Source organism: Melanerpes formicivorus, unplaced genomic scaffold (assembly GCF_026170545.1).
Source record: "Melanerpes formicivorus ecotype bairdi unplaced genomic scaffold, bMelFor1.0.p_v2 SCAF_30, whole genome shotgun sequence".
Classification (NCBI taxonomy): domain Eukaryota; kingdom Metazoa; phylum Chordata; class Aves; order Piciformes; family Picidae; genus Melanerpes; species Melanerpes formicivorus.
The window spans coordinates 7,171,701-7,187,800 of NW_027142382.1; the positions used below are offsets into that span (position 1 = coordinate 7,171,701).

At 42.1% G+C, this 16,100-nt stretch overlaps 1 protein-coding gene across 5 annotated transcripts in view; it reads left to right on the forward strand.

Moving 5' to 3' along the window:
• The window catches only part of HSF2BP (heat shock transcription factor 2 binding protein), a 34,075-nt gene extending 18,354 nt beyond the window's left edge, over nucleotides 1-15,721 (forward strand). For 3 of the 5 annotated variants that reach the window (XM_068155173.1, XM_068155174.1, XM_068155171.1), the window contains exons 7-8: nucleotides 5,702-5,805; nucleotides 15,048-15,721. In XM_068155173.1, the coding sequence (XP_068011274.1) occupies nucleotides 5,702-5,805; nucleotides 15,048-15,256 (313 nt within the window). In that variant the 3' untranslated portion in view covers nucleotides 15,257-15,721. Of the gene's footprint in view, nucleotides 1-5,701; nucleotides 5,806-13,036; nucleotides 13,162-15,047 lie in introns of all 5 variants that reach the window. The other 2 variants (XM_068155172.1, XM_068155175.1) reach the window with 2 other exon arrangements.
• The last annotated feature ends 379 nt before the right edge of the window (nucleotides 15,722-16,100 follow it).

Genomic DNA, 16,100 nt, shown 5'->3' on the forward strand with positions numbered 1-16,100 from the left:
TGTTAACTCTTGCAACTGTGGTTTTTTTTGTAAAGCTCCAACTAAAAGAATTTCATGAGAATGTCAAGGGAAAAGAAAAGTAATTTGTGCCTTCATCTATATCACACACAAAAACAGCCATCATGAAAGGGAGGGTCTACACTCTTTCAAAATCTCTACAGAGAAAAAAATAACAAAGGGGGACTCTCTTTTGAGGGGGAAAAGGAAGGAAAGTGTCCCTAAGCACACACATACACACACTCACACCCTGAGTTTCAAGTGAATAGGTGTCTGTGTGTCCAGATAAATGATGGTGGGCTTTTTTTATAGCTTCAGATTGCATTAATGTAATTGGACAATGTGATTGGATTTGAGAGCCTTCCTTTTGAATTGACTTATGGGTTTTTTTAATCATATTTCAAAATCTGGCTGCTTTGCAGAAGAATTACAAAGGGTGATATAAACTTGGCTGCCATACAGCAATACTGATAAAATATACATAAAACAATCCCATGAAGTAGCAAGGGATTCGACAGGAGCCAGCCTCTTAGGCTAACAAATTGAGTGAAGCTTAAGAAAAAAAGAGGTGGCACAAGGTTGGTAAGAGAGAAGTGTTAAGCACGTGTTACAGTAGCTTAAACTCAATGCAGTGATGATGGTGTTTTCTGATACTCCACAGAACCAACAGGGCTTTTTGCTTACTCTGACTTGCCAGTTGATTTAAAAACAAAACAAATCAAAACAACTGTATCATGACATTAGAGCAAGTGTGAAAAAAGGAGATCTCTTTATGGCCTTATCATGGAATAATGGATCCTAATTTGCTCAAATGTTTTAATGAAAAATGCTTCCTCCCTGTTTGCCATCCATGTTCATGGCCAGGGTCTTTTTTGTCTGTGAGCTCCCTCTGTGTCTTGTCACTGTTTAATTCTTAAACCCCATTGCTAACGCTGGATCACTTTCCTGTCCTTATGGGGAATTTTGCACTCTCCCAGCCCACTAAAGAAGGATTTTTGGGCGTTAATTTGTTTGTTTGTGAGTTGTTTGCCACATGTAAAGTGTTTTAGTTGCTGATTAATCTTAAATAATCAACATCTTCATTAGGGCATGTGCCAGGAGAACTCCCTTTGCTCCCTACCATAAGGAACAGAAGGCAGTACGACATGAACGACAATTGTGAGATCAGGATGTGATAGTTAAATAAATTATAGTAAGATTTCAGTCATGTATAGCTAGACTCTGGAGACATAAATAACATCTAAGCACACACACTGAAGTACAGACAGACACATTTTTAAAACCATACCTCATGGACAAAAGTGTCTGTATGTTACTTTGGAAATTCAATGTGTTTTTCTCAAATCATCACCATGGTATTCCAGGGAAGGACATCATCATCATCCCTTTAAAATTCAGTCAGTTAAAGGGGGGAAAAAAAAAAGGCTTATTATTGTCAAGGTTGTGTTTGTCCTTTGCTTGGTTTTGAGATTTTATAATTCTCTTCTAGCTTTTATTTTTGAAAGTACTTTTCTTTGTTGTGTGACAGATTAGGGGAAACTGTGAGTCTTAATTCTAGGCACAGCAGTATCAAACAATGTAAGCTGATAAAGAGAGGAGTTCTCTTTCCTCTCCTGGTTCTAGCAATCCTGTGTTTTACTTGTACTAGTATATAAGTAAAAAATGTACAGGGAAAAACTGTCATTTTATTCCAGCACTGCTGCAATACCCATTCTAGCCCATGAGTATGTAATAAATATATCCAAGGCATCTACAGAAGTGCTGGAACTGCAACCACATGGCTGTCTTTGCCTTTCTGAAATAGCAGCAGTGTGGAAGACTCTTAAGTTTTCTTCTTGTAAGGTTTGCTCAATGTTTGTGACTGCTAGGCAGTCAAACATTTACACAATCATTCATAGCTGTAATTAAAATATTAGGAATGTTCAGCTTTGCTTCTGTAGCAGTTGAACTTAGCCAAGTAAAGAGATGCACTTTAGTATGTATTAGTACATGTTATGTACTATGAATTAGTACATTTTATTTACTAATCCCATGTATTAAGCAGATGAGAAGGGGCTTTAGCTGTGCTTTTAGTTCTGGATTTTAAAGAAAGCATTGTCAGATATAGTAGTACATGATGTTAATTAAATTGGACTTACCTAAAGGGGAAGACTGTGAAGTGCATAATTAAGAAGCCTTCCATATGAAAAACCAAACCCAAAACTCAACCCACCCAACCACCACAAAACCCCCCCAAAACAAACAACAAAAAACCCACCCCAAAAACCAACCACCAAACAAAATAAAGCACCAAACCACAAAAAAAAACCCAACCAAAGAAAACCCCCACCCCAAACCAACAGAAAATACTGCCTATCCAGTAACTGTGTGCCAGTTTTGCTTTATTAAGCACTTTTGCAATCATTATTGCAAAAGAAATCTGCAAGTACTCGTGGTGAAGGTTCTGTAAAGAGCCTGGAAATGCTTTTAGCTTTAGGTCAGGTGAGTGAATTTGGTTAGTAATAATACGCTACTGTATTGGCTTGTGGGGTGGGTTACTTCTGACACTCCAAAAGCAGCACACATCCCTGGATTACCACCATCTCTCCCTCTTGCCTGCACAAAGCAAGTAAGTGAAATAAAAACACAAACATAGCAGTGTCTGTTTACGTCACTTTATTTCTAACTGCAGATGTCAAACAGATTAAGGATTAGAGGCATTGTCAAGCAAAGTTAACAGTTTCCATTGTAAGATCCTGATCATTTATTGATTGTTGTCATTCTGATTAAGGTAATTATGGCTGTGCTGTTTTGTCAGGACTTGGGTTCTAGAAGCCAACTAAGAGTTGCAAAGTCTATATGAGAAGTGTATGGGCTTTACAATCTGCAGTTTCAGTTTCACAGCGCCCTTTACTGGTTGTCAGTGGCCACTGATGCAGGAGACTTAATAATCTGCTATTTATTCTTCATAGTGCTCAAGAGCCAAGTGATCAAACTTAGGGTGGTGCAGGACATAATAGAAGTTACACTTCTTACAACTCAGGTTTGCCTTCAATGGGTTACTTCTTTTCCCTGCTTTCTGAAGGTATGGATGGAAAACGTTTGAGAGTCTGCTGGTGGCACAGTAGCTTAAACTATGAGACTAGGATGTGAAGTGTGAAGTGCTTTTGGAATAATGTGATTTCCCTTTTGTTTGGAAATGGTGGCAGTGCAGTGACGTGCAGGTTTATCGCAGTCGGGAGACGTAGCAGCAGCCAAGCTGGCCTCAGAACAGAGGAGAATGTTCCAGCCCATTCCTGTTTCTCTCTAATTGTTTTGTATGCAGCCTGGCACCCAGCTGTGAAAAGGTTTGATGACATGTTCCATAAATGTTGTAGGAGCCCTGCTTATGGACCTTCAAATTGTGCACAATATTGACTTGAGTGTTACCATCTTTGAAAAGAAATTTTAAACCCCCCAACGTAATAGCATCCATCATAGCACATCACAAAGTGCCACTGATGCCCTATCCACTCAGCTGCTCCACAGCTCTAAAGATGATCTGTTAAAGACAGGGCAGGAGGACATCACCAGAAGGGTGAAGGAATTTGTAAGATGACTTCTGACTCCAGAGTGTATCTCTCCTTTCAGGATCATCGGAGGCCTCTTGGCTTGAAGTTACCAGTCTAGCAGGGATCCCATTCTGAAAGGGGCTCAGCATTAGTTTGTATCTTAATGGCAGGGAAATTTTTTTTCTGGATGCTTTGGGCTTTTGAATTTCAAGGCCCACTTCTGCTGGAAGTTAGAGGGAAATTAAAATAGTTTGCATTTAGCCCACTGAGACTCTGTTTAGCTGAAAAAGAAGGTTTAGCCACCAAACCTAAAAATTAGAGATTGTTCTGAATAGCTTTAGAAAGGGAGACTTGTTTTGTACCCCAAGTTACCATGCTTGTTGAAAGCACCAGACAGTGAAAGCACCTAAAATTAAATATTGACCCAGGCATTTTATCTGCTTAAAGAGGCAGAGCTGCCATTTCTGCATGTAGCTTCCTGTACCTTAAAACATTACCTCAGTTCTGTGATGGCTAAGGCTGAGGAGGTACCTGTAGTCAAACCTACTTTCTCTGATGGCTATCAGATTTTGCAAGTTACTGAGCATCTTGAAGCCTTTCATGTTTGGAGTACCTACAGTGGGATTGACAGCCTGGAGCAGTCCTTCAAAGTGCAGAGCCTTCTCCAGCCTAACTGGTTTTCTCTCTGTAGAAAAGTTGAGACTTGGATTTAATTTATAACCTCATGTGTGTGAGCTCCAGAATGATTAATAATCTTCCTGATAAATTAGGAGATGCTGGTTTGGAAGCCCTTGAAAACGTGGGCTGAAGTGAGCATGTACTTACTATGTGCATTTTATTGTGTCATTTACTCATGGATATGCGAGGGACAGTCTTGCTTTTAGTTGGTATGGGATCTTATCTGGGTTGGTTTTTTTTTCAGTTCTCAATGAAGCAAATACTTTTAGCTGCTAGACCATAGACTTTCTCTGTTACCTGGAAGGTAGGTTATGGGTTCTGCCCTCCTGCAACAGCCATAATAAAAGAGCAAACTATATAAATAAATACAACTTTAAAATGGCTTTGAGTATGCCCAAATGTTTTCTTGGAAACAATTCTGAAGAGGTACAGGTGAGAGTACTGTTTGTCCTGTGTTATCCTGGTGTTAATCTGTGCTAAGTCATGAGCACAGTTTACAGCCAAATTGAATTCCAGTGTTACTGATTTAAAAACAACAACAAACAAGTATTTCCACTTATACATTGAACATAATCAATCCAGATTCCTGAAGGCAGAGTAAATAGGAAAGTCCTTGATGGCATTTTACAAGACAAGCAGGTTTCTTTAAAGCAGTGTCTTGCTCAGTAGCCAAGTCATAGGCTGCTGCCTGACTGCAAGGGGCTGGAGAGCAGGCAGAGCAAGGCAGTTCTCTGCCATGCACCCACAGCTGAAGAGACAAGTCCAGTCTAGGAGAGAGAGCTCAGTGATCTGTAACTACTAATACCTCCTCCCTTTTCCCTCCTTAAGTCCTGTCCTCTTCTTTCAAATGCTTCTGTAGACATAGTAACTTTCCTGCCAGTGGAGAGAGGCTACACTGGTGTTTGCTGTATGCTGGCTATGTTTTGCATCTGTTCCTGTTGGCAGGAGGGATAGGAGGATGCTTGAAAGAGGATAGTGTAAGTGATGCGTCTGCGTCTCAGCTGACTGGATGGCCAGTGCATAGAAACACTTCATGGCACAACCCATGGAGCAGAGGCTTTGACGTTGTCTCTAGTACTCTGTATATAGTCTTGCTTGCTGTGTTTCCTAGTGGTCCTTTTATGTGTCAGGGCAAACAACTTACTGAGATTATTGTCTGCCCAGTAGGGATTGTCTCCAAAAGCTCTGTTGTGTCGGTTGTGTAGTCGCAGGAAGCCAAGCCCCGGGCTTGCGTATCCCACGTGATGCATCTTACGGAGTTTGAGGCTTTCTTACTCTCACATGGGATGTTTGTCTAGATGTTCAATATAAATGATTTAACAGCAGAGACAAGGTTTTGCACAGCATTGCTTATATATGAGCCTTGTCTCTTTTATAAAACCATAAATTGTTAGAATAGGTTCCTGCATCAGTACATGCTCGGCATAGATAGCAACAGATGCCAACACATGCGAAGAAATCAAAGGATATTATATCTTTCTTTCTTTCAATTCTAGGCTAATGCTGATGTCACTTTACAATGTGAGTATCAACATGAAAGGCTTGAAGTACATCAGTGAAAATCCACGGTTTATTCCTTTGCTTTGGTGGTTACTGAATGGTGAGTTGCTCTAAGGAGTATGTAAATTGTGACTTCAGGGGCTATAGAAGGGCAGGAGATGTTGCAAATAAAACCATAGACATTTTTATCTGCAATGTGATTATGGCTTTTGTCAGATTAAAACAAACAAAAAGGACAAATAGCTCTGTAGTATTCCATTAATACAAAATTCATGGGTGATAGAATTAAAAATAGGCAATGGAAGAATTTGATGAAGCAGATTGAAAAAACTACCTGTATTTTCACACACAGTGTCCCCTCAGGGTTTATTTTAAAGTTGGTGTCAGATCACTGCCATTTAACAAAAGAAAATGTAGCTGTGTTCTGAGGTGTTTGGGAGGAAGAAGCCAACCTCTGTAACTGCACTCTTCTTTGACAAAAGTGATCCCTTCTGCAGCTGAAGAGGGGCCTTGTGCTCTAATAGGATTTGAGCTTGCAGGGCTCGAGTACTATTCCCAGCTTTGCCTTTGGCCAGTGCAGGACTTCAAGGACATCAAGGACTTCTGTTGCCACTGTCAGGTACATGAATGACATCAAGGCTCTGCTTTTTCAGAGGCTTCAAATCCCTGCGTAGGAGCCAGCAGAGATTGACGTTGTCAGTGTGTGTTGGACTTGGCTGGCAGCTGTGCGCACAGCTTGCAAAGGACAATGAGGACGGCAGTAAGGATAGAGCCATGACACTGCCCTTCCTGTGAACTACTCCTAGAGTTTGTCTGTCTTGGCTGTGTCAGGCTTTTGTGTCTTGTCTGTGAGAAGATTTTGGTGTGCAGTTCATAAGACTAGGGAGCTTAGTCACCTCAACACTGCTGCTATGCAAAACCCTGTTGTCGTACTACTAGTGAGTACTGACAGTAGCTGAAATGAGGAAGGTGCCATCTGATTTTTCAAGGAAGCAATTTCATACTGAAGTTTTGGAAAAGTTTTGATTGGGGCTGGTAACCTGGAAGCTACTTGTGTTGCTTACACTTCCCTCAGCTCTTTTACAGAAAAACATAGGTATTTATGCTTTTCACCAAACAATTCATGACTTGCTGTTCTGAAATCTGAGCAAATCAAGTAGTCTCTGTAAAACTGTTGGAGCACACCCATTTTATTGTATTTTTCTAACATAGTTTGAGAAAAAATGGGGAACTCTGGGTGCATGGTCCTTTGTTCTGTTGTGTTTAGGAATTCTAACATGTTAGTCCAGATACTCCTTTTACTTTGTATTTGGCTAATATATACTTAGCTGTTCTAGCAAAAAAAACCCACCAAAACCAACTACCCAAACAACACAAAACACCTTCAAACCCCCTGTCTGAGTTCCAAAATACACCCTTCTAAATGTTATGATAAAACAAAGAAGCTAATTGTTTGATGCAGCTGACTGGTCCTGGGTCACTTAAAAGGATGAAATGTGGCACAGTTATGATGAATTTGCAGCTGCTGATAGAAATAAAAGCAGAGTGGCTACTGTGTATTTGGAAAGTGTTAACTGTGTATGGCTGTGTTGTAGAAGGAAGGGTGGGCAGAGCTAATTCCTTCACTTCTTGATAATAAAGTTCTTCAATTACAGCCAAGGAGAGAGAGATCCTCAGCTAAACCACATCTGCTGGTTCAGATTTCTGACTTCTGAAGAAGTTTGCTTACTGTCAAGGGGTGTGGCTGAGTGATTTGTGTACCAGATAAGAGGTTAGATCTAAGACCTGATCTTACTGCCATGATTTTGTATGACATCGCTGTAGCTTTCTCTACATTGAGTCTGTTTCGAACTGCTTCAACTTGCAAAACTTGGTGGCTTCCTCCTGCTTTTGTTCCTCTCCCATTTCTGTGGCCAGCATCTTCAACTTCTCTTAGCCATGATTCAGCTTATAAACACCTGAAGCTGCTACATCACAAGGTCCTTTAAGTTTTATTCCATACAAGAGAGTAGGGCACTATGCACTGCTGGCAGGGTGTCCTGTATGTGCTGCTTTCCTCCAGGAAGCTGTGTCAGAGAATGTTTTGATTAAGGCTTATGAGATCATTCATCTTTCCACAGTTCTGTAAGCCTCTCTCAGCATTCCCACTAAGGAAGGCCCCAGAAATCATCTTCATGACTTTGAAAATATTTTCAGAGAATCATCCTGTTTGTTTTTCCATCGTCAAATCTACAACTTTCTGTGAACTCAGCCCATAAATCAAGGCCATTTTTCTCCCACTGGTTTATGTGAACCTGGTAAATCCCTCAAATTCCTTCTATGAATTCTCAGTCTCCACCCAAACTTCTTGTGCCCTGAAGAATGTCCTTCCCATTCAGTGAGGGGAGCAAATAATCTATTTTCGTTGTTTCCCTTTGCTGTATCTCAGGCAAAGAGGGATTTGATTCAGGTTGTCTTTTTGACAAGGCAGAAATATGTCTGGGCATTGAATAGGTGGGTATTAAGAACAAGGAGTCAAAATCTCTTAAAGATTTCTAGTGGAGTAAGAATGTTAACAGCAAAGAGGCTTCATCTGTCCTACTGACTTGTGAAAATTTGGATTAGCCAGTATGACTTCACACTCACTAACAAGGATTCCTAATAGCTCTTTCTGCTGGAGGCTGTACTGATAATAGGTGAAAACCAGATGTTTGACACACTTTGAAGGGAATGCTGATTACTGTACTTTCAGCACCTTATGAGGTGGGCTATTTTTTGTTCTTTTCTCTTCTGCCTTTTAAAGCCCTGACTGAAAGATGGGCACCCTTCAATAGGCAACTGGTTACTGAAGAAAATACCTTGATAGCTTATGTGTAGCTCTTGTATTCTTGTGTAGGTATCAGCTATGCCTACCTATGCCTTCCCAGCCTGATGCCAGCATAAAACACAGGAGTGATGACTTGGATTTCTGGCTATGGAGCAGCTTGTGGGATCAGTACAGCTCTCTTCTTATGGAGCACATTTGTTTGCAGAGCAGCTGTTCCCATCTTGGAGGAAATAGGCAGCTTTACTTTGCTCTATCAGCTGCTGTCCTTTTGCTGATGTCTTGACTAAGGGTTTTGGATAACTTTCAGGTTTAAAGAAGCCCTGACCTCAGCGGTAATATCAGAGATTATATAATCAGGGTCCCTTCCAACCCGATGCAATCTGTGGATCTTTGAATTTTGGGTAGATGTGTCAATATTTTTTGCTGGTGGTTTATATCTCTAGATGCAATAAGGCTTTAAGGCTTTCATTCTGTAATTACGAAGAGGTAGACTGGGACTTTTCTCTGCCAAGGGTCTGCTGAAGAGTAAGAAGGTATTGATGAGATAGACTAGATTGACGGTTTTCGGTTTTGATCATACAGAACATCTACCAACAAATGGGTGCTGGACAAAATGGGTCAAGGCTCTTTGTTGTTCTGGGCTGTTTTACAGGCTGCTGTCCTGTATCTGTATTGTGGGTTTTCCCCAGTTTTCTTTGAATGCATACACGAGGAAGTGTGGGTTTCAGAGACATGATGTCAGTGACATTTCTCATATGTAGCTGGGAAATTGCTCCAGGTACTCCATTAAACAAAAGACAACATGAGAAGTATGACTGGTTTTAGGTCTTGCCCTTTAGTTTCCTTCATCACAGTTCCACACAGACATCTAACCTTGTTTATCCAAATTCTTTGCAGATGATGGTCTCTATTATAAATGCCTGTATGCAGCACATTTCATTTTGCTAATGCTGCTTGCAGCCTTCAATATTTGCTTTTCATGACTAACCCTGAAGGTTTGTAATGCCTCGCTTCTCTGTTTGAATTGGTTATGGCTGTGAGAGGTTTTGAAAATGCAGGTTATTTGCATGGCAGCATGTTATTTAAGAGACATCTGGACAAACAGAACACCCCTATTTATAAACTGATGGCCTGTGAGAAGAAATTTTGGGTTGTAAATCAGTCAACAGACTTCCACGTACACAAGTTTCATACTCTTCAGGCTGTGAAATTAGTCTTAAAGGGAGGATTGTCCTCCTTTCCCTGTAAGGCCACATGCATTTTCTGAAATGTAAAGATGTCAGCTCTGACGCAGGAAGTCCCTGAACCGTAGTTAGCTGGGAGGCTGGAAGAGTGGCTGGGGGAAGTCTCGCTGAACGCTTGCCCTTTTCCATACTCTTTTCTAAGCAGCTGCTGCAAATGATACTTGCCCAGATGAAACCCCAGCTGGGTGTGGTGTGGCCATCCATGTCATCTGAGTGGGGAATTTCTTGGCTGGGTCCTTGCCCTACCTAACTACAGACGTGCAAACTGATGTTCCCCTGAAGAGCACGGTGTTTCTCCTTTTCTGTGTATGCCAGCAGCCTGAACTCTGGTGAATGCATTTGTCACTGTAAACCATTGGTTTGTTCTTACATGGTTAATCTTGCTCAGTAGCTACTGTGGGAATCCTCAGAAGCCTAAGCTGGGCTTGATGGGAGCCAGACAATGTATCTAACAGCTCACCCACAAATTACCTGCTGGAAAACGATGTCTGTGCAAGCTCCTTTTCACTCACAGCCCTTAAGAAGCAGTCAGGCAAATTGGCCCCCAGTTGCTGCTTCAGTCTGGACCCTGGGAGTCTTTCTCAAGTATTTCCCTGATAAAAGCATGACGAGCAGTGTTTGTAGGAGAGTGGTTATCTGAACTCCATGTGAGAGCAGCTACCTGGCCAGGGAAGAGGGCTGAAGCTGTGATACAGGGGCTGCAGCAAATATGTTACAGAGATAAAGCACACTTCACCCTGTAAGAACTGCAGCAGCAGAGTTTAGTCTTTGTTTCTACCATGGTGTTCTCCCTGCTCCTTCCCCACATAGAGGCTTTATTGCAACACTTCTTGTCTCCTCAGACCTATCAGTGTGAACCAAATGTCTGGAAAACGGTCTGCAGCTGCTCTGTCAGCACTGGCAACACTAAGAGATCTTAGGTGGGGCAGGCTGCGGCCCTGGCTCTCGCAGTTAGACACACTGTGAGTGTAGGTAGTCTGACAGGTTCATAACAAGGACAGGGGAGTGTCAGGTTGCCCCTTCATGCTAAAATCAGGCAGTAATTTAATTGAGTGACATTTACAGCAACAAGCTGTAAAAGCTGGAAGCTTTTGAAATCCTGCTCTTGTACACACACACACATAGCTGTAAACAGCTTGCCAGCAATAAATCTTGCATTCAGGTGGCCCAGGAATGGTATGGGCACGTCTAAATAGAGTTCACACAACTGAGAGCCAATTGTAGATAAGCTGTTTAGCATTGATGTAATGCAATTACTTAAATGTCCCCGTGGGGAACAGTTCATCTGAGAGCATGCTGCTAATGACAGATGTGACTAAGATCTGTCCACGCTATCAGTTGCTTTTGTCACTGACTGAAAGCCAGTGACATCAAACGGTAGTGCTGGTAGCTAGAAGAGCGTCAGCAAGGCTCCAGCAGTTTCAACACGTTAAAATTGCATCAGCATTTTGTGATGGTGGTAGGCTTGCACTACCTTTGTCATCCTCCACTGAGGCAAGCAGCTCGATTTCTTCCCCTGTTCCCCAGAAATAACAGTGGTGGTTTTGAAATTTCAGTTGATATGTGCGCTGGTTGTCGGGAGGATGTGATACAGCGATTTGATTGCAGCTAAGGGGTGGCTTTCTTTTTTGATCTCATCCAAACACAATGTTACTCAGCTAGTGTGGAAATAACTAAATCTGGAGGGTATTAAAATAAACATAATGCTGATTCCTTACATTTCTTCTGAGGATTCTTTAGACAAGGCTTTCAGGAAAGAAAAAAAATCTCTCTAGGAAGACTTCTGGGGTATTACTTTAAAAATCCTCTTAGACAACATGATTATCCATAGTAAGCAGTGTTCTCAAAACCACATGTAATCCTGAGGGAGTGTATTTTAAGACATATGTATTTGTTTAACTTGAAGCATCTCAGGATACATGCAAAACAGTGGCAATCAGAGGTTAAATGCATATTAAGTCATCTTCTGGTGCAGGATCATTTCCTTCCTTTGCTGTATGCCCAAGTGTCTAATCTGTTCTTCATTTGAGTGACTCAAGCCGTTAAGTTTTCCTGGTTCCTGATGGAGATTCTTTCCTAGAACCTCTTGGCTCTTACTGGAAAATGTTCCTGCTCATCAAGCTGAAAATAATGTCCCGATCTCCTACGGATCCTAATTTTGCTGGCTCCCCTGCTAATGCTTCTTCCCTGATCAATTCTTTACTTTGTATGGTCTTTTAACACTAGCAGATAATAGTAACATAGATGCCTGTAACAGGTTTAATAACAAAGCACTTTTCATCCAGGCATTTAAAGCATCTTACCTATATGAAGCTTCCCAGCAGGACTGCAAGCCATTAAATGTGTTAATGGCTTTATTTTGTGAAGGAATAATGTCACATGGAGGAAGATGGTAATGAACTACATAGATTTTACTCTGAAAAGCTTCTTTTTTCTTACCTATTTGGGGTATGGTTTGTAGCTGTTATTTCCAGAGAATAAATGTAGAATAATACAGAGAAAAGGGCAGGTGATAGGTGCAGAGTTTGAACATTATATTTGGGGGGGAAAAAACCAGTTATGAAAGAACCACTAGCAGGCATGAAGACGAAAGTGGAAGGAATGGGAGGATGATTTTAAGACCTTTTGGTCATATTTTGATTAGGTTTTACTAGTTTCCCAGGAGAAAGCAGAATTCCTTTCTTAAGAGCTTTATGCTTTAAATAGGGAAGAAAAGGTAAGGTAGCAGAGACCTACACATCTCATGTTGAGGTGGTGAAACCTTCAAGTTTGTATCCATTGTTCCTTGGCCAATCTTACTGTGCGCCACCAAAAAGATTGGCCTCCTCCATTTGACACCCACCCCCCAGATACTTATAGATGTTGATGACATCCCTTCTTAGTCTTCTCATCTCAAGACTAAACAGCCCCAGGTCTCTCAGTCTCTCTTCATAGAGGAGATGCTCAGGTCCCCTCATCATCCTCATGGCTCTCTGTTGGACTCTATCCAGGAGGTCCCTGTCTCTCTTGAGCTGGGGAGCCCAAAATTTGACACAGTATTCCAGGTGTGATCTCACTCATGATGGGAAATGGAGTAAAAGAGAGAGAGTGCCTGGCTTGTGGGTATAGGTCAGATGTCATATTCTTTAATGCTGTACTTTGGCCATTTACTTAAAATTTCCCATCTCAACATCAGTTTCATGCATAAAGACATAGTCCTCTTCACTGTCCATCACATTCCTTCTTCTCCTCTGGGTGCTTTCAACATTTTCCTTTATGCTTTAATGAATAATTCTTCTTAGTCCTTTCTCAGGTCACCAGTGTTGGGTATTTAATAAGCCAGGAAAAGAAGAGGAGGATGAGGGAAGACCTCATTGTTCTCTACAGCTACCTGAAAGGAGAGGCTGGGGCTGGTCTCTTCTCACAGGTAATCAGTGATAGAACAAGGGAGAATGGCCTCAAGCGGTGACTGGGCAGGTTTAGACTGGATGTTAGGAAAAAGATTTTCACAGCAAGAGTGGTCAGCCATTGGAATGTGCTGCCCAGGGAGGTGGTTGAGTCACCAACTCTGGATGTGTTTAAAGATGCACTAGGGAATCTGGTTTAGGGCTGAACCTTGTAGAGTAGGGTTATTGGTCTTTTCCCACCTGTTTCTGTGATTCAGAGTAAAAGAACTTGCCTCAACCCACCAAATGTGTCCTTCAAACTCACTACAGTGTGGTCTATCGCTGCTCCTTCAGTGAGATTTAGCTCTCTGATGGTTTTGTGCACAAAGCAATTTGAATTATTCTCAACATTTCTGCATAACACTTTATTAAAAGGTTGCTGAAGACTAAATATGTTAACAAGAAACACATGAAAAATGCATAGCACGTGGAGCAAATAACTGCCTCAGCCACAAAAATATGTTACACATTTTCATTTAGAATGTGCAGAGTGGAGAAGTGCAAAAAGGGGGGGAATTTCTACCAGATGCTTCTGCTAAACCCATAAACAGCTAAATGCAAATGGACTGTTGGGGGTGCTTAAGATATAATGCTCCTAATATTTAAGTAATTAAAAATACATCTTGTGTTGTTAACAGTAGAATTATTTATTACGTGTCTTCCTAGCTTAAGTCAGTCAGAGGTCCTCTCTGCGATTGTCTGACACATTCCTAAGCAGCAGTGCTTAGCTTCAGTACCCATTTCAATGTTGGGTAGACTCAATTAAACCCTTGGAAGGTTAATATGTGGTTACCAGAAAGTTTTTATAAAGAATAGAATAGAATGTTTATTTGGGTTGCATCTTCACCATGGATGTGTTAGAATAGAATAGAATAGGACTAAACCAGGTTGGAAGAGACCCTCAAGATCATCACGTCCAACCCATCAACCAATCCAACCCACCTAAACAACTAACCCATGGCACCAAGCACCCCATCAAGTCTCCTCCTGAGCACCTCCAGTGATGATGACTCCACCATCTTCCCAGGCAGCCCATTCCAATGGGCAATCACTCTCTCTCTATAGAACTTCTTCTTAACATCCAACCTAAACCTCCCCTGGCACAGCCTGAGACTGTGTCCTCTTGTTCTGGTGCTGGCAGCCTGGGAGAAGAGACCAACCTCCGCCTGTCTACAACCTCCCTTCAGGGAGTTGTAGAGAGCAATGAGGTCACCCCTGAGTCTCCTCTTCTCCAGGCTAAGCTGAGAAGCAACCCCAGCTCCCTCAGCCTCTCCTCATAGGGCTGTGTTCCAAACTCCTCACCAACTTTGCCCTTCTCTGGACTCGTTCCAGCAAGTCAACCTCCTTCCTAAACTGAGTGGCCCAGAGTATTGTTTTATTGAATTTTGAAGAAATCCAAAGGCTTATATAGCAAAAAAACAAAGAAAAGCCTTGTTACTTACTGTGGATTTGATTAGTTGGCCTGTGTGTTTTCTAAGTCTGAACAGCCATGGGATGTAGCTTGTTTTGCTCTCAAGTCAGATTGCATCCAACAGTGCATCTTGGCCACTGACTGGAAAAATTCGAGGTGATAAACTCCTTGATGTATAACATTTTCAATGTCTGAAAAGCAAGAGACTGGTTATCTTTCCCTCCCAAACACTGCTGAGCACGAGCTGCTGAGCAAAGCAAAGACATAGATTTCAGACTCCTTCTAGAGCCAGCCAGCACCAAAGCCACGACTGTGACTGATGAAACTGCAGCTATTCCCTGCCTGCCTGGTGGGCTGTGAGGAATGGCACCGTAGAGCTTTAATGCTGCTTTTTTAGGGGCTCATTTCTAATAAGCATTGTGTTGTTTTTTTTCCCTTCCTTCCCCCCACTTTTAGACCCAGATGCAGAAGTTTGTCTGCATGCTCTGCGGCTCCTCCAGTCTGTGATCCTGGAGCCGGAAGTGCTAGCCAAGGCAGCCTCTGAGATGCGAGATACTTTGCCGTTTCAGCGTATCGTTGCGCTGTCCAAGAGCCGCAATGCAGATCTGCAGACACTTGCAAAAGAACTACTTGAAGATCTTAAAATACTTGAGTATGAAGCATAGAACTCCACGACACCGAGCTCTTGCGTCTTTCCTGTGTTTTTGTGCTGCAAGAGTTGTTGGAGATGGACTTGACTGGGGGGAAAAAAAACCCCTGTGCCTAAGGTCCTCTGACAAAATCCTTCTCAGAAATTAGGTAACTCAACTGAAACAGTACTTGGGAAAAGATGCTGGGTTTGAAGTGCCCAAATCTAACCTTAGGTGATGTGGTAGGGATGGGGCAGGCCTAATTTCTTTGAGTAGGATTTTGTTTATAACGGGTTTCCACAATGATCCAGGTTATGTTGTCTGTTTGCCATATATAGGGAGTAAAGTATTCTCATTCATTGATGGTACATAATTCATTGCAGGGGTCTTTCCTTAAGAATTACTGTGCTGTGAGGAAAACTTTGTTGCTTTTCCTGACTCTGCTGTCTTGGAATGCATCCCGAGTTCCAGTTTTATTGTTGTGATTTCTCACCTGTCTTTTTCTAGTCTAATAAAAGAAAAATTGAATTCTTGAGCGTGTGATGATGGATTCTGCTTTCAAAATTTGCCTTCAGATTCATAGTATCACAGTATCAGTCAGGGTTGGAAGGGACCACAAGGATCATCTAGTTCCAACCCCCCTGCCATGGGCAGGGACACCCCACACTGCATCAGGCTGGCCAGAGCCTTGTCCAGCCTGGGCTTAAACATCTCCAGGGATGGGGTCTCAACCACCTCCCTGGACAACCCATTCTAGGGCTTCACCACTCATGGTGAAGAACTTCCTCCTCACCTCCAGCCTGCATCTCCCCACCTCCAGCTTCATTCCATTCCCCCTAGTCCTATCACTACCTGAGATCCTGAGCAGTCCCTCCCCAGC